General features: G+C 27.9%; 1 protein-coding gene and 1 long non-coding RNA gene across 5 annotated transcripts in view; one reads left to right on the top strand and one right to left on the bottom strand.

Annotated features, from left to right (window-relative positions):
- Positions 1-19,279, top strand: part of LOC115695810 (disease resistance protein At4g27190) — a 69,500-nt gene that overhangs the window by 35,350 nt on the left and 14,871 nt on the right. For 2 of the 4 annotated variants that reach the window (XM_061116981.1, XM_061116980.1), the window contains 3 exons: positions 7,720-8,157; positions 12,349-12,783; positions 13,156-13,566. In XM_061116981.1, the coding sequence (XP_060972964.1) occupies positions 7,720-8,157; positions 12,349-12,783; positions 13,156-13,566 (1,284 nt within the window). The remainder of the gene's footprint in view (positions 1-7,719; positions 8,158-12,348; positions 12,784-13,155; positions 13,567-19,279) is intronic. The other 2 variants (XM_061116983.1, XM_061116982.1) reach the window with 2 other exon arrangements.
- LOC133038742 (uncharacterized) lies at positions 8,464-9,720 on the bottom strand. Its single transcript, XR_009688259.1, has 2 exons — positions 9,200-9,720; positions 8,464-8,731 (listed from the first exon to the last, which is right to left on the bottom strand). It is a non-coding gene; the product is annotated as an uncharacterized LOC133038742 (long non-coding RNA).

The following is a 19,279-nucleotide window of genomic DNA, read 5'->3' as shown; positions in this document are numbered from 1 at the left end:
TAACGTGTTATAAAATAATATAAAATAATATAAAGTAGATGAGAAGAAAGAAGAAGAAGATGAAGAGAGAAAGAGAAAGAGAAAGTGAATGAAAATTTCTGAGTTATTTATTCCAATGGGGTGAACTCCTATTTATACAAATACAAGAGTGAGATATTAAGAAACTAAGAAAAAGGGAAACTAAGGAAAATAAGAATGTTGATTACAATTAATGGTAATAAATAAAAGATTTGGACATCCACATAATTATTAATATTTATAACAATAATAATGTTATTATTAATTTTATTACTATAAATAGTCAATTATTTATTATTACAACTACATAATTATAACACAATACAAATTATATAAAAATATAATATGTATTGTGATGTAATTTTGAATCATGTGCTTTATTTTATTGTGTAAAATTTGATACAATTTTTACTTCGTACTAAATTTGACACATAATTATTAAAACAAATTTTTGGAAAATTGAGTTATATTTTAACAATACATTACCAATTACATGCTCTTACAATACAATTAATAAATTCTAAACAATTATTTGGAAGGAAATACACTTTCACCATTTAATTGTTTACTTCACAAATATTTGGTTGGAGATGACATTGAGAACATGTATGTTTGGTTGGAATAATGGAATGGAAATGATTTTAATTTCATTCCAGTCTTTTGTGTAGTTGCATTTTGAAACATTAGAATTTTTTTTTACTATTTTGTTAAAATGACTATTCTTTTTAAAATGGCTAAAAAAGTGCACTCCAAAATTCCATATTGAACCAAGAGCCTACTAAGCTATAACTCCATGATAGAGTTTTGGTAATCAAATAAATTTTATTTAGTGTGATTAAATCTATAAAAAAAAAATTACATATTAAAAAAAATTTAATTATTTTTTCTGTCAATTTATATAATTAATAAATTTTATTTCATTATACTCTTATTCATATTTTCGTTCTCATTCTTATTTCATTAATGTCAACCAAAAATTGTTTAATTTTTGGAAGTACGAGCGGAGTGGTTTAGTACATGTAAACTATTTATAAATTTTAAAAAACTGAATCCCAAATTGCTTTAAAAAAAGTATAAAAATATAATATCATCATAATATTGGTTTAATGGCTAAATTTAAAAATTATTTTAATTTTAAACAGATAGTGCATAATATTAAATTTTAATTTATTTATTGAATTATAAGTAAATTTAAGATTAGTGCATTTGTTAAATTCATATTAACGTTAATGTTTTTTTTTTAAAAAATAAATTAACTAAGCGATATTTCTACTAGTATTTGATTTTTTTTATTTCTTCTCCAAGATAGCATATTTTCTATGTTTAGCCCCTTTTTTTTTTGCCTAGAGTTATTGTTTGTAATCCATTTTAGCAAAAAAAAAATCATTAGCTAAAAGCATAAACTTATTTTTCAAAAAAGAAAATTAATTAAACTAGCAGTGTTCATGGAATGCCTAATGGATAAAAATGTAACCGTTACAAAATAAAAATGTAATCAAACTCTTTAGATAGTTATTATATAAATGTCTATTTTCAAACTTCTTTCCAAGTGTTCCAATATTATTAAAAATAAAATCTAAGTAAATTAAAAATTATGTAAATTATTATTATATTTTTATAAATAGTTTTTTCAAAAGTTATTTTAATTGCTAGAAATATTTCGCTTCTCCCAAAATAACTTCTAAATTAAAAAAAAAAACAATTACTTTTATTTTTAATCCAATACACCCCTAAAAGGACTTTCTTAATATTTATGAAAGTTAAAAAAAGCTTATAGAATCTAACTCAAACAGAGTCACTGTCCAATCGAACAACTTCACTTAAAATTGATCAAAATTCAAAACCTACATAAATGATCTTTGTCATGAATGTAAAATGCTAACCTAAACTAAATCTTTGATTTCTCATCTTATATTTGCTGATAATTTTAGGAAAAAACAAATGTTCATACTGAAATAAAATTATATTTAAGAATGCTTTGATTTGTCTTTATTCCTTTGTTTTTGGTTGATTTTATATATTCATTTAGGGTGATTATTCAATGATTACATTTTTATTTTGTAACGGTTACATTTTTTTTAACCTGTAATAGCAAGTTACCAATAGGTAAAAATTCTTTTTTTAGAATTAATTAATTATAAAAAATAATTAAGTGAATATTTAATAAGACCTCTTTTAGCAATTAATATTTATAAATAACTTTTTTATATAAATCCATACTATAATTATTTTAACAGTTAAACCATTTAATTATAATATTTACAATGAAATTTATTTTTATTTTTACAAAAATTAGACTTCTTTTTACACAAATTAAAATTTTCTTTATGTATAATAAATTTTTAAATAATTAATTATTTTTAAATGATATTAAATTATTTTTTTACAACTAGAAAAACTAAGTGTGCGTTTTTCTATTTGAGTTTGTGGTTGTTTCGTTTTTTGGGGGAGCTTGATTTTTTTTTTTTTTGACACTGGTTTGGTTTTTTGAATAAATGACTCCTTATAAAAAAAAATGGAGGAGATTAGCCCTTTTTTTTTTTGAAAAACACATTCAACCTATTTTAATTTTGGAGAATTACTCCATATACTATTTTTTTAATTTTTTTTTCAAATTTACGGTTTGGGTTTCTAAAGTGGTTGCAGCGCTAGTTGCAGTAGGAGTTTTTGTACGATTTTTTGTTGCAATTTAGGTTGCAGTGCTAGTTCTAATAGGAATTTCTATGCCTAATTCCGTAAAAATACAAAAAAAAAAAAAAAAAAAAAGCTGTTTTGATGTGTAAAAATGAAAAAGCCCCTTTAATTTTTACTTTAAAATATTTAAATAAAAAACTAAATAATTAAGTGTAATAATTTTAAATAATAAAGAGTTTTGCTATAAAAATTTTAATAATTTAAGGGTAAAAAAATTGTTAAAAGATTCTTTTTTAATAATAAATTAAGAAAAATTAATTAATAATTATAATTAATTTAATTTTAAAATATAATTAATCTTCATTAAAATTTTATAAGGAAATAAATTATTAAGTGACTATTAGATTATAAGTTAATTATTATTTATTTTTATTTAATTTCTAAATTAATCACAATCATTCAATAATAATTTAATGGCTAAAAAAAACATAACCATAATAGTTACATGTTTAATGTAACTATTAAAACCTCCTCCAATATATTTATAATGTTAGTAAATAAATTAGGATGTTAAGTTTTCACGTGATTTCAAGATATATTTATTATTATTATGTATAATCTCTTATACTGTATGTAGCTGTGGGTTAAATAAATTAATAAATAAAAAAGGATACTTGGCTGTTTTCTATTTAATACTTTCTTCCAAATAAATTCTCAAAAATTATTGTGAAAAAAAAAATCATTTTCTTTGACAAAAAAAAATAAAAAATACCATATTTATCAAAGTTTCTTTAAAAATGTCATACTTTGTGTATTACATAAATTTGCATTTACTCTCCACTCCCACCCAAGTAGATATTAAGATACATACATATACCTTATTAATTATATAATACAGAACTAATGTTTGACTGCATTATTTATTGATTTTGTTTTAGTCGTTATATGTAATGCTGCTAACATTCTCATTTTACATGCTAAATATTTTAAAACAAACTTCATTTTTTTTTTCTCAAAAAGGAAATAAAATTAATTAGAGTTTGAAAGTGTTGTTTTTTTCTGATAAGCCCCGAGATCTTCGGATCGAGAACACAATAAAACAGTAGCCAAACAGTAGCAAAACAGTAGGAATTGTATATTAAATGTATTGAGAAATTCAATTACAAAAGATAGGAGCCCTTAGGCTCCTTTGGTGCAATTAGAGTATTTACTCAAAACATTGCCTATCTTCCCTACTATCTTACTCACCTATATATACTAGTGTATTCCCTCCTAAACATTACCCTCAAAATAAAGACTCAAATATCCTTTTATTTAATATATGCTAGCCCACCATACTAATCCCAAGGCCTAACATTACCGGCCGCCCGAAATTCACCTTGTCCTCAAGGTGATTGATCAAATCACTCGAGTCTAGAGCCCTATGCTGTGTGCGACCTCTGTCAAAGAACCAGGTTAGTAATGTGGTATTCTGACATGTCCTTGATGCACCATTGGCTGGCTGGCCTGGATCCCAAATGATAAATGTCTTTGCTGAGTGAAAAATTGGGCCCACGTGTGATATTATATGAGTGACATATGGAATCCACTTAAAAGGAAAAGAGATGGGTTTAGAATTTCTTAGAAGGTGGGCCTGATATAGAGCCCAATTAAATGGACTGGGCTGATTGTGGTAGGGCTTGGGCCTTAAATAATTGGGTTTAAGTTTAAGTAAATTGAAGCCCCTCCCCATCATCGTCTTCTTCGAAAGAAGATCCCCACTTCGCAGCTCTTCTCTTCGAGATGGTGTCTTCAATGGCTGAACCTCAGGCGACTCTTCCAGCGACCACGTCTCCCTCTTCTTCGTCTCCGGCGACGACTTCCACGGTCGGTTCGGCTCCGTCACCGCCAGCAACGTGATCGACCTGTCCATTTCTTCAGCCTTGAACCTTCGATGGTACACTGAACCTTCGCACGTGAATTGGGAACGGAATCTGCGAAGCAGTAGGCATTTCAGTTCATTCCACGTTTGAAAAGGATGTCTACGATTTTCCCAGCAGAACCAACTCAGAGCTTCTCCTCCGAGACTATGAATTGCAGCGTCTAATTTTTCAGCCGGTGTCAACTGCTGCAAACTGAAGTGCCATTCAACTGTGTACGCCCATTCATCGGGGTCATCTCCGATGTCGAACGACGGCAATTCAATTTTCGAAGCTCGAAAATCAGATCGCATCCCCGCGACATCCAAGTTTCTTCTATTGAACTCCCCTCGACCGATCACCACAGATTCGAGTTTATCACCGATTCTGTTTCTCACAGTTTCCGCCTCTATCGACTTCAATCCAATCACTCTTGATTCCATTTTTGCAGTCACCGACGATCACCAAGAACTTCCGCTCTGATACCAATTGATAAGCCCCGAGATCTTCGGATCAAGAACACAATAAAACAGTAGCAAAAGAGTAGGAATTGTATATTAAATGTATTGAGAAATTCAATTACAAAAGATAGGAGCCCTTAGGCTCCTTTGGTGCAATTAGAGTATTTACTCAAAACATTGCATAACCACCAATCCTCCTAAGTATTCTATATATACTATTGTAATCTCACTCAAACACTCCTCTTAATACAATGACCCAATTACCTTTTTATTTACTATATGTTAGAACACCACACTAATCCTAGGTCCTAACATTTATTGATAAGCCCCGAGATCTTCGGATCAAGAACACAATAAAACAGTAGCAAAAGAGTAGGAATTGTATATTAAATGTATTGAGAAATTCAATTACAAAAGATAGGAGCCCTTAGGCTCCTTTGGTGCAATTAGAGTATTTACTCAAAACATTGCATAACCACCAATCCTCCTAAGTATTCTATATATACTATTGTAATCTCACTCAAACACTCCTCTTAATACAATGACCCAATTACCCTTTTATTTACTATATGTTAGAACACCACACTAATCCTAGGTCCTAACATTACCGGCCGCCCGAGTTTCACCTTGTCCTCAAGGTGATTGTTGAATTTACTCAAATCTAGAGTCCTATGTTGTATGCGACCTCTGTCAAAGAACCAAGTTAGTAATGTGATATTTTGACGTGTCCTTGATGCACCCTTCGCTGGTTGAAGTAGTGTTTGGCGCCCTCTATCAAAAACTCAATACTTGAATGGCACTAGTAAAGCACCAAGGTTAAACTTCTCATCCACCAAAAGTATTTTACTTTTGCCTCCAATAACATGATAACCTTCACCATTTATGAGCAAAAAAGTCACTTTCAAGTGTTCTTTCCCATCTCTTGTCTCATGATTGTGAATGTAACCTTTTGGGTAGGACATCCAAAGTTGCACCCCTTTAAAAATAAAATGACACATTTCTTTATTTAATTGGGCCCTGACCACAACTTGGTCAAAGCCATATAAACTTTGGAATGTCTGGGCCCAAGATGGAGTAAGTAAATCATAGTGACCCATTGAGTTAATTTTGCTCTTGTGGGCCAAAGCTGAAATACATCTTAAGGAATTGGGCTTGGGCCTTACTTGGTAGGGTTTGGGTGAAAAGAAGCTCCTCCCCCCTTTCTTCTTCTTCAGCCGCCCCCCTTGTGCGGCTGTCCCTGTCTTCAAGCTTGGACTCTCCGGCGAAGCTACCAGCGACCTCGTCTCTCTCTTCTCCCACTCCGGCGATGACCTCTGCTGTCGGTTCGGCTCCGTCTCCGCCGGCAACGTGATCGGCCTTGGGATCGGCGATGAAATCCAGCCCAATGCCGCCACCAGCAGTTCGTCTCTCTTCTCCACCTCCGGCGACGACCCCCTCTGTTGGTTCGGCTCCGTCCCCGCCAGCAACGAGATCGGCCTTGGCACCTCCCGCGACACCTCCGGCAGTTCTTCTTCCTCCGCCGCTCGCACTAACAGTGCTACTTCTTTCTTCTTTGGCGTCGACTTCCTCGGCATTTTCTTCTCTGGCCATGTGTCTTCTTCTCCTTCAACATTCCGATTCATTCGTTGCTGATGTGCGAGCGAACCCCATGGAACAACTTCCAGATCCGACACCGTCTTCAACACAGCCTTCCTCTCAGGCGATGTCCTCAGCTGCTGTTTTTTCTCCGTCTCTTCATGAATTGGTGGTGCAGCAGCGATAGTTTTCCTGAAGCTATCGAGTCTAGCAAACGCTCGTTGGTGTTCTCTTATTGCCCTGTCCATTTCTTCAGCCTTGAACCTTCGATGGTACACTGAACCTTCGCACGTGAATTGGGAACGGAATCTGCGAAGCAGTAGGCATTTCAGTTCATTCCACGTTTGAAAAGGATGTCTACGATTTTCCCAGCAGAACCAACTCAGAGCTTCTCCTCCGAGACTATGAATTGCAGCGTCTAATTTTTCAGCCGGTGTCAACTGCTGCAAACTGAAGTGCCATTCAACTGTGTACGCCCATTCATCGGGGTCATCTCCGATGTCGAACGACGGCAATTCAATTTTCGAAGCTCGAAAATCAGATCGCATCCCCGCGACATCCAAGTTTCTTCTATTGAACTCCCCTCGACCGATCACCACAGATTCGAGTTTATCACCGATTCTGTTTCTCACAGTTTCCGCCTCTATCGACTTCAATCCAATCACTCTTGATTCCATTTTTGCAGTCACCGACGATCACCAAGAACTTCCGCTCTGATACCAATTGATAAGCCCCGAGATCTTCGGATCGAGAACACAATAAAACAGTAGCAAAAGAGTAGGAATTGTATATTAAATGTATTGAGAAATTCAATTACAAAAGATAGGAGCCCTTAGGCTCCTTTGGTGCAATTAGAGTATTTACTCAAAACATTGCCTATCTTCCCTACTATCTTACTCACCTATATATACTAGTGTATTCCCTCCTAAACATTACCCTCAAAATAAAGACTCAAATATCCTTTTATTTAATATATGCTAGCCCACCATACTAATCCCAAGGCCTAACATTTTCTCTTTCCTTTTCAGATTCCTAATTAAAGTAATCCATAAATAAAATTTTATTTTCAAACAATATAGTTGGTTGAATTTGACAAATTATTTATTTTTATCTTTTTCCTTCATATTTTGCAGGTGGTATCATTTCCTATTTTGGAGGAATTAAAATTGTACAATCTTGATTCTGTAGAGATGATCTGGCCAGATAAACTTCAAGATGCATCTTACATGCAGAATTTAAAAGATTTAACTGTTTATGAATGTCATAAGTTAAAGTATCTTTTTTCTTCTGCTGCTGTGGCAAGAAGTTTCATTCAACTTAGAAAACTGGAAGTATGTTACTGTGAGAATATGGAAGAGATTGTAGTGATAAAAGAAGGTGGAGAAGAAGAAGGTAGTTCCAATGACACCATTTCCTTCCCTAAACTACAGAACATTCAGCTTTCTCTTCTAGGAAACCTCAAACGTTTCAGTGGAAGAAAGCATTCTGCAATGGAATGTGAAGGATTAATGAAGAGAAGTTGTAGGAATGAATTTGAAGAAGCTAAATTACAACCTTTCTTCAATCAAAAGGTACGATTTACATTTTATTTAGTTTCAATATGTCTCTGATATGAGATGCATACCTTGTTTCAAAAGTGGTCAATAACACAATATGTTTTAGAAACCTAATTAATGATAGAAATAATATAAGTGACAAAATGATTAAATATTCTTTTTAAGTTTTTATGATGCATCATTGTTGTTAATAATTTGCAGTGATGACAAGTTGATCCTTTGCAGCGATGGTGTGTATGTCGCGTGAATTCAAGATCAATGTAACTGTGGCTCTGGTACCATTTGTAACGCCCTTACTTACGTAAAATAAGATGCCATAAATAAACTGGCGTTAAGATACTAATGTTGCCTTTATTAAAAAAAAATAACAATTTTCAAAACATGGGTACCCAGTTGAAAATAAAGTATTACCACTTAGGGAAAAGTAATAGAAAATTTAAACGACAACATCCTCGATAAGTTTAATAAATTAAAAAAAAAAACTTTCAGCGGAAGATGGCCAAGACCACACGCAGTTACATGATCACACGAGATACACCCCATGCTGCCAAGACTCAACTTGTCACCGAAAGCTTACATGCTTACTTATCTGCACATAGGGGGTAAATAAGGGGTGAGCTGCAAAGCCCAGTAAGGAAAAACAAAATACTATGTACCAGCATTCACACATCATAGCACAAACATATACATCACACATACAACAACCTAATCACAAGTATAAATAGAGGCAGCCATACAAATACTGAAATACCACACACTCACCCTCCAGCTTCCATACAAATCTAGAGTGTCTTACGTTCTTAACTAGAACGCAGTACCAATAACCAGTGCACCCTTACGTACACTGCCTCACTTACCACATCACCATACATGTGTGGTTTTCAACCACTTCCAAGTACCTGGAACATGATTAAACAACCATATACAATTTATCGATAAAACGCTATTTCACCGAAACTATCACATTCCATAGTTTCAATACAATTTATTCAAGGAGTCATACTAGGTACTCAAACCATATAAAAAGCAAGTATCAAGTATAATTATTTTTCCTTACCTCAACTCCGCTGTAATTAACTCCTACGATACCTTCTAGGCCCTGAAGATTTCGAAGACACGGAACGATGATCGGTTGATTGCTGACCCCGAAGCTCTTAAGATTAAAACAATTGATTTGGTGCAATAGAGAGGATAAAAAAGTTGAGAGATGGTGAGAATAAATGAATACGATACTATCTGGCTGCTAGAGTTCTAGAGTATATACGTATATAACATATCGTATAATAGGTTTAAATTTAAAAATAAAAATCTAACTAATCAGATAAAATTATGCTGATTTAAATTTTAAATTTTAAACTAACTAATCTAATGCCTCACTATTTATTTATCTAACTATTTAATATATACATATATATCATCATTTTCTCACCCACTCACACGCACAACAAAAAAGAAACAAAAAGATAATAATAATAATAATAATAATAATAATAATAATAATAATAATAATAATAATAATAACAATATAATTGTATCACACTTAATATACCAAATACCAATATATGTATATAAACTGGATATTACATCAATAGTTATATTTTTATTGTAACGATTACATTTTTCTTAACCTATATTAGCAAGTTATCAATAGGTAAATTTTTTTTAGAATTAATTAATTATAATTAACTATTTTCTTAAAATAATTAATTGAATATTTAACAAGACCTCTTTTAGCAATTAATATTTATAAATATTTTTTTTTATATATATATAACTCTTGTTATACTCGAAATTCGGCCATCATTTCAAAGAAGGGCACATGTCAAATTAGGAAGAATATGAATTAATGAATGTAACAGTAATTATATTTGAAAATAGAATAACTCATTAATGGAGAAGTAACAGAGTATATTTACAACTCGCTGACTATAACATCTTAAGCGAGATAAAAATATACAAATGGTTGTCTCATACGTTAACGAGAAGTCATATGCCATTGGATGTGTAAGGCGAGGCATCAACCTCATTACGCATGAATAGATGAAGGCGAGATATAATGAATGTTAAGACACTTAGCGTATAATACACATTATACTAACTAAGTACAACAGTTAGAAGAACTTCAGTGACGGATAGCGAGACGTCCATCTCGCTATAGGAAGGAATGCTTTCGGTACTTTTACTAATCAACTTCAGACATCTTTCAATGAGATTCATAGTATCAGCGAGTCAGTTCTCTCGAACAGAAGGTGACATTCAACTAACGTTGGCTGTTGAAGTTCATCTTGTCACCAAGCTCGCAGAAGTGACAAGGCTAACATTATTAACCTCGGAGAAGATGTGGGAAAAACTCTAACTCGTTATCAAGGTTATTGATAGCGTGTTCCTACCGAGACATCCCAGAACATTACGATTTACATTATGTTTAATACATGATTACCTTGATCCGGTAAAAGCAGACCTATCACAGCTGTGTGATTTTCAAATATTAACCGTATTTATTTTACGTGGTATGCAATCAAACCCCACGATTTCAGGGAATAATTGTTGTAAAGATATTAGCCAACTATGTAATTAACTGCCTGACTATGTAATTATAAATAGAGGCATGTTACACTAAAAAAGGGACGAAAAATTCATAAGAAAAAAAGCCCTAGAACAATATCAGAAATCTAATAAGATTGACTTGTGGACTATGCAGAATTTTAACTACAAAACCAAACCTTCGTGTTCTTGCTTTTTTGTCTTTACTATTTCTATTTTCTGTGCAAGTCTATCACCATTTAGGCTCAAATCTAGTTAACGAAAATCTGCGTTAACAAATCTCTACTATAATTATTTTAACAGTTAAACTATTAATTATATTATTTACAATGAAATTTTATTTTTATTTTTACAAAAATTAGACTTCTTTTTACACAAATTAGGATTCTCTTTATGTATAATAAATTTTTAAATAATTAATTATTTTTTACAACTATAAAAACTAAGTGTGTGTTTTTCTATTCGAGTTTGTGGTTGTTTTGTTTTCTGGGGGAGCTTGACTTTATTTTTTGACTCTAGTTTGATTTTTTGAGTAAATGACTCCTTATAAAAAAAAGATAGAGGCGTTTAGCCTTTTTTTTGAAAAATACATTCAACCTATTTTAATTTTTACTTTTAAAATATTTAAATAAAAACTAAATAATTAAGTGTAATAATTTTAAATTAAAGTTATAGGTATAATAAAATTTTAATTATGAAATTATATGAGTATAATTTTAAATTATAAAGAGTTTTCCTATAAAATTTTTAATAATTTAAGGGCAAAAGAAATTGCTAAAAGATTCTTTTTTAATAATAAATTACAAAAAATTAATTAATAATTATATTTTAGTTAATTTTTTAAAATATAATTAATTTTCATTAAAATTTAATAAGAAAATAAATTATTAAGTGACTATTAGGTTTTAAGTTGATTATTATTTATTTTTATTTAATTTTCAAATTAATTACAATCATTCAATAATAATTTAATGGCTAAAAAAAATATAATCATGTTGGTTACATGTTTAATGTAACTATTGAAACTTCCTCCAATACATTATAGTAAATAAATTAGGATTTGAAGTTTTCATGATTTCGAGATATATTTATTATTTTATATAATCTCTTATATTGTATGTAGCTGTGGGTTAAATAAATAAATAATAAAAATAAAAAATACTTGGCTGTTTTCTATTTAATACTTTCTTCCAAATAAATTCTCAAACATTATTGTGAAAAAAAAAATCATTTTCTTTGACAAAAAAAAGAAAACATATTTATCAAAGTTTCTTTAAAAATGTCATACTTTGTGTATTACATATAATTTTGCATTTACTCTCCACTCGCACCCAAGTAGATATTAAGATAGTACATATACAATACATACCTTATTAATTATATAATACAGAACTAATGTTTGACTGCATTATTTATTGATTTTGTTTTACTTATATGTAATGTTCCTAACATTCTCATTTTACATGCTAAATATTTTAAAACAAACTTCAATTTTTTTTTTCTCAAAAAGGAAATAAAATTAATTAGAGTTTAAAAGTGTTGTTTTTTTCTCTTTCCTTTTCCTAGTTAAAGTAATCCATAAATAAAATTTTATTTTCAAACATAAAGTTGGTTGAATTTGAAAAATCATTTATTTTTATCTTTTTTCTTTATATTTTGCAGGTGGTATCATTTCCTATTTTGGAGAAATTATACTTGAGATCACTTGGTTCTGTAGAGATGATTTGGCCGAATCAATTTCAAGAAGTATCATACATGCAGAATTTAAAAGATTTAACTATTTCTAGATGTCATAAGTTAAAGTATCTGTTTTCTTCTGCTGTGGCAAGAAGTTTCATTCAACTTAGAGAACTGCAAGTAAGTCACTGTGGGAATATGGAAGAGATTGTAGTGATTAAAGAAGGTGGAGAAGAAGAAGGTAGTTCCAATGACACCATTTCCTTCCCTAAACTACAGCAGATTGAGCTTATCTTGCTAGAAAACCTCAAACGTTTCAGTGGAAGAAAGCATTTGGCAGTGGAATGTGAAGGATTAATGAACACAAGTTGTAAGAATGAATTTGAAGAAGCTAAATTAGAACCTTTGTTCAATCAAAAGGTACGCTTTACATTTTAGTTAGTTTCATATGTGTCTGATGAGATGCATACCTTGTTTCAAAAGTGGTCAATAACACAATATGTTTAATAATAGAAATAAAGATGGCCACTCTTGCAAAATTAATATTCTTCTAAGTTTTTATGATGCATGCATGATTGTGGTTAATAATTTGAAGGGAAACGAATCCTCACTAAACATAAATAAATCTTTATATAATATCATTATTAGTTTTTATATACTGAGTAAAGTTTGATATTGATTTTTTTTTTCAATACTTCAGGGTACATATCCTCTACTTAATTTAAAATATAATATTGTTTGCTGAATATATATGCAAAAATTTCATACATATATATTTTTTCTCTTTTGTAGGTATCATTTCCTATGTTGGAGAACTTAAGATTGAGTTCACTTGATTCTGTAGAGATGATTTGGGCAGATGAACTTGAAGAAGTATCTTACATGCAGAATTTAAAAGCTTTAGCTATTTATAAATGTGATAAGTTAAAGTATGTTTTTCCTTGTGCTATGGAAAGAAGATTGGTTCAACTTAGAAAACTGGTGGTAGGGAATTGTGATAATATGGAAGGGATTTTAGTGATAAAAGAAGGAGGAAGTGTGATGGAGGAGCTTCACCTTATAAATCATCATCATCATCCAATGGCCTTGGAGATATTGCAGATATCATACTGCCCAAAATTACTAAAGATGGTGATGATGATGAAGAGTTGGAGGAGTAGAGAAGTCGTAGAGGGTGAAGACCATACGTTCACTGAAAATAAGGTACACACCCTTTCATTTCATTTCTTTCAATTATTGCTATTTCCTAATATCATTTTCAAATTGCTTTAATACATTAGGTCTTACACTGACTTTTTGAAATGTAATCAAAGAGTTGACTCTTCTAGGAAAAAATATTTTAAAAAGTGAATTAGGTAGTTAATTTAGATAAAAATAAATTATCACTGAAAATATATTTTTTAGAATGCTAGCTATGTTTAGTTTTTTCCAAGTGCGATATATATAGATGTGTATTCATGATTGAGTACTTTAGATACTGAAGCAGGTATACAATACTAAATGTATATTAGAATTTTAATATCATTTCAAAATTAATTAATTTGTTGTAGCTAGCTATGGTTTAAATAAACTAAAACTAAGATTTTAAGAGCATGTTTGGTATTGTTTTCTGTTTTTTGTTTTCAAAAAATTGTTTTTAGAAATGAGAACAAAAAATAATTTTTGAAGTTTTTAAAAACAAGTCATGTTTGGTTAGTGTTTTTTAAAAACAATATTGACTAAAAGTGAATTGGTTTTTAAAACAGAAAACTACATTTTGTTGTTTTCAAAATTCTTGTTTTTTGTAACTTTATTTTCTGAAAACTATTTTCAAAAAACAAGACCAAACAAGTCAAATTGTTTTTAAAAAATAATTTTCTGTTTTTAAAAACAAAAAACAGTTTTTTAATTATGATGTCAAACATGCACTAAGCTTTTACATTCTCTTTTTTCTTTTGCATAGAGCATACAAATATATCACAAAAATATTTTTTTTATGTCAAATATAATTAATACAACTTTTACATCTTTGATTGAATGGTATAAGAAAGAGAAATTATAAACAAGTTATATATTTAAAATGAGGAAATTATAATATATATATAATTATATATATACACTAAGAAACATAAACGCGCTTTGCGCGGTTTTTATAACAATTGAGAATCGCATATATTTAAAGAATTATATATATTTTTTAATTTTTCTCTTAATTTTTTTAGAAAAATATATAGTTTATACTTGAGGCTACAATCCCCCATTATTATTATTTAAAGCAATTAAAAAAAATGATTTTACTACTATTGAAATTCATGGTGAACTTTATGGTTATGGTATAACTTAAATTATTAGAATGGTAATAAATTGTTATTTTTTTCTCCCTTGAACATTTGCCCAATAAAATTGTATTTCTGAACTATTATCGATACTAAATAATTGCGCACATTATAATATTTGACCGATAAAATAAAATAGTTGAGTTATATATGATAGTTTCCCAAGAATAAAATGGATGTTTAATAAAAAAAATGTATAAATATAATAGTTTTTTTAAAAAAAATTAACATTATATATATTGTTTATGAATTTTTTATGGCGCACTCCTGTTTTAGGCATATAGATATTTTTTTTTCTTTTTGTGTGCAATGATGTAAATTGTAGTTATTTAAAATATTTTGTAAAAATATTAAAATAATTTAAATAATTCATATGCCAAAAAAGAGTAATTAGTATAAAATGCTAGTTTCGCACTATGAAGTTCAACTATAGACGTGCTTTTGGTCTTCTTATAGATTAGACATTCATGAATACCACAACAAAAAGACCTTACAAATTTATAATGATATATGAAGTTATAGGATGATATTTATGTGCTCCTAATAAATTAATTATTATCAACTATAAGTATAATTATTGGTTGATTACCTATTTATTTTTTAGTAAACTTAAAGATAATTAAATGAGAAAAATAAAATAAAAAGCTAATAAATTATTAAAAATTGAAAGAAGCAAGATTAAGAAACAAATTCACATAGGTTGTACATGATTCTGTTTGAAAATCATGATATGATGTCAAAAGGCATTAGAGTTAGTCCTTTGGTGTTTTCTCCCTCCCCTTAATAATTCTAAAAGATACTAACAAAAAAATAATGTAATAAAAAATATATTTTAATAAACAAACATTCAGTACAAAAGAATTTTTAAAAGAAAAAAAGGAAATACATAATAATTTATTAACGTAAACCAAAAAGATAAACAGATCACTTCTATTGTAATCATGATCACTATTATATATTGATATCAAGAACTTTTAATCTGGTTAAAAATTTTCTTAAAAGTTATATTTCTCCATTTTTATTTTTATTTTCTGTGGTTTATGTATTTTTACAATTTTAAACCTATAAATATATATATATATATATTTCATTACTAAAAGTAATATTTTAGATTCAAAAAAAATTATGTATAGGAGTGTTCTATGATGTAGTTTACTCGGTAGCCAAGTGTACTACAAACACTCTAAACGATATCATCAATAGAAAATCAATAAATTATAACCTAATAATTCAAATTAGACTTTTTCTTCGTTTTGCTTTCTTTTTTGTTTTTTTTTTCTATGAAATTTTCAATTGGATATTAAATAAAAACGACCTTTATTGATACAATAAAACCAACAAATAATACTAACAAAAATATTGACCAAATGAAAGGGGAAATAAGAGTAAGATACAGTTGAGTTTGATTTTAAAAAAATAATAAAAATAATACTTGAGTCAAACGATGTCCAAAACATAGCGACAAGATAGAGGCGTATATGAGCGTGAGTGTGTTCATAATGGCAAAAAAGACAACTCCAATCATTAATGTTTTAGAGCTTCTTGGAAAAAAAAATAGGGAGGATAAGTAGCTCCATGGAAACGACAAAAAACTCTACATGAGTTGGTCGTTATTAGATTGTGTCTCCACCGACTGCCACTCACTTGTATTCTTTCATAGAGAAAAAAAAAAGGGGTATTTTACATAAATGTATACATTTTTTTTAAATAATTACAAAAGATGTGCAAAAAAACACAATTTTAAAAATGCACATATTTGAAAACATATTTATAAAATTTCATACAAATTCTTAATTAAATTATAATAGATATATTAATGATTCAACTTTCTATATTTAGATTTGTATAAACTATTTGTATAACTATTTTCTTATTATGTTTTGTTGTGTATGGTATTGTAATATTTTTTTAATATTGCTTATATGTTTTTAGTGTTTTTTTTTAAAAAAAATTTATATATGTTTTTGTTAAACTTGATGGGTTGTTTTTGTTTATTTTTTTAATGTATTTTTTTGGTGGAAGAATTATTCATGCTTATCTATAAATGTCCTTTTTTTTTGGTATTTTTATCTTTGTTAGTTGTTTTTTTTTTGTGGTGTTTCTTATTATGTTTTGTTGTATATCGCATTGTAATATTTTTCTAATATTGTTTATTTGTTTTTAGTGTTTTTTTTTTAAAAAATTTATATATGTTTTTGTTAATCTTGATGGGTTGTTTTTGTTTATTTTTTTAATGTATTTTTTTGGTGGAAGAATTATTCATGCTCCATCTATAAATGTCTTTTTTTTGGTATTTTTATCTTTGTTAGTTGTTTTTTTCTTTTGTTGTGTTGTGGTTTTTTTATTATGTTTTGTTGTGTATTGTGTTGTAATATTTTTTTAATATTGTTTATTTGTTTTTAGTATTTTTTTTAAGTTATATATGTTTTTGTTAAACTTGATGGGTTGTTTTTGTTTATTTTTTTAATGTATTTTTTTCACTTTTTATTATTAATTTAAAACTGTTTATTATTTTTAATCGTTAATTATTTTTTTATCTTATATTTGAAATATTACATCTGTATATTTTAAATATTATTGTTTATAATTAGAATCTTATTATGTTTTTTAATTATTAATATATAAATTTTGTTAATTAGTAGGCTTACTCATTAATACCATATCAATTAGTCATAAAAAATAGTTATACAAATATAAATATAGAAAGTTGAATCATTAATATATCTATTATAATTTAATTAAAAATATGTATGAATTTTTGTAAATATATTTTCAAATGTGTACATTTTTAAAATTGTGTTTTTTTGCACATTTTTTGTAATATAATTGTTTTTGTTGTACACTAATGAAAAAACCCCCCAAAAAAAATGTGATTGAGTTAGGAAGATTCCAACTTGAATATTTGAGGATAATTTGTTAGAAATTACACCTTATTCTATAGAAATAAGCTCTAGCTATGAGAATGAAACAATTGAATTTTTTTCATGATAGAAATTAATAATTAACAAATTTTCACTTAATCATGCATATATAACATTGAGTATATATATAAGTACAACAATATAGATATTTCGAGCAAGTGAATCTAGAGATATATATATTCAGAGATATTAGCGTACCTTCAAAATAGTATCAAAAAGAAAAGACATATATATTTTTCTTTAATATATTGAGGAGGGTAAACCTCAATACCTTTTTTTTTGGTTGTGAATGAAATTGTGAAGAAATGTTAGAATAGAGAAATTAGAATTGAAAAATTGAAAAAATAGAGCAAATAGATAAATTAGAATGAAAAAATATTAAAGTGTCATCCCACCAGCTCTAACAAAAAGATTACAGAAGATTAAGAAGAGGAAACGCTATATCATCTACCCTAACAACAGAATTATAAATATATATTAATAGATATATACATAAATTAAAACTAAAATTATGCTAATGGCATAAAATTAGAATGTCACCTGAAGAATAATGTGCTATATGGGGTCATATCATCACTTTACTATGTTGTGAACAAACTTATTATCTTGTGGCTTTCTTCATTCTCCTCACACAACACACCAAAGTAATCAAATGCATAAGAAGAAATATAAGAAGGATTTTTTTTTTTCAAAAAAAAAAAACTGATTATTATAATTACTAACATATATAATTTGTAGTCTCTTATCATTATACATAGAGAGTAGAGCATACATTGATAAATAAATATATAGGATTTGCATCATTATAAGAATATATACTATTCAAATGGTTACATTTTTAATGTAACCATATGGTTACATTTTTATTTAACCTGTAATAGCAAGTTACTAATAGGTAGACTTTCATTTTTTAGATTTAATTAATTATAAATAACTATTTTCTTAAAATAATTAATTAAATAGTAGACATTCATTTTTTAGAATTATTTAATTATAATTAACTATTTTCTTAAAATAATTAATTAAATATTTAACAAGATCTCTTTTAGCAATTAATATTTATATTTAAATCCTTACTTGAATTATTTTAATAATTAAGCCATTTAATTATAATATTTACAATAAAATTTATTTTTTTTTACAAAAATTAAACTTCTTTTGACACAAATTAAAATTCTCTTCTTATAATAAATTTTCAAATAATTAATTATTTTTAAATGATATTTAATTATTTTGTTACAATTATATGAACTAAGTATGAGGCCTCAAGCTAATCAATCAATAACAAGTGCATCCATTTTTTTTTCTAAAAAATCCTTCAACTTATTTCATTTTTTACTTTTTAAATATTTAAATAAAAAAATTAAATAATTAAGTGTAATAATTTAAAATTAAGATTACAAGTATAATAAAATTTAAATTTTGAAATTATATGTGTATAATTTTAAATTATAAAAAATTTTGCTATAAAATTTTAAATAATTTAAGTATAAAAAAATAAATTGCTAAAAGATCCTTATATAGTAATAAATTGCAAAAAATTAATTAGTAATTATAATTAATTTAATTTTAAAATATAATTAATCTTAATTAAAGTTTTATAAGGAAATAAATGATTAGGTTACTTTCAGGTTACAAGTTATTTATTATTTATTTTTATTTAATTTTCAAATTAATCAC

This window comes from Cannabis sativa, chromosome 6 (assembly GCF_029168945.1).
Source record: "Cannabis sativa cultivar Pink pepper isolate KNU-18-1 chromosome 6, ASM2916894v1, whole genome shotgun sequence".
In the NCBI taxonomy this organism is placed as follows: domain Eukaryota; kingdom Viridiplantae; phylum Streptophyta; class Magnoliopsida; order Rosales; family Cannabaceae; genus Cannabis; species Cannabis sativa.
The sequence above is the reverse complement of the archived record's forward strand: the minus strand, read 5'-3'. Positions and strand labels throughout refer to the sequence as shown.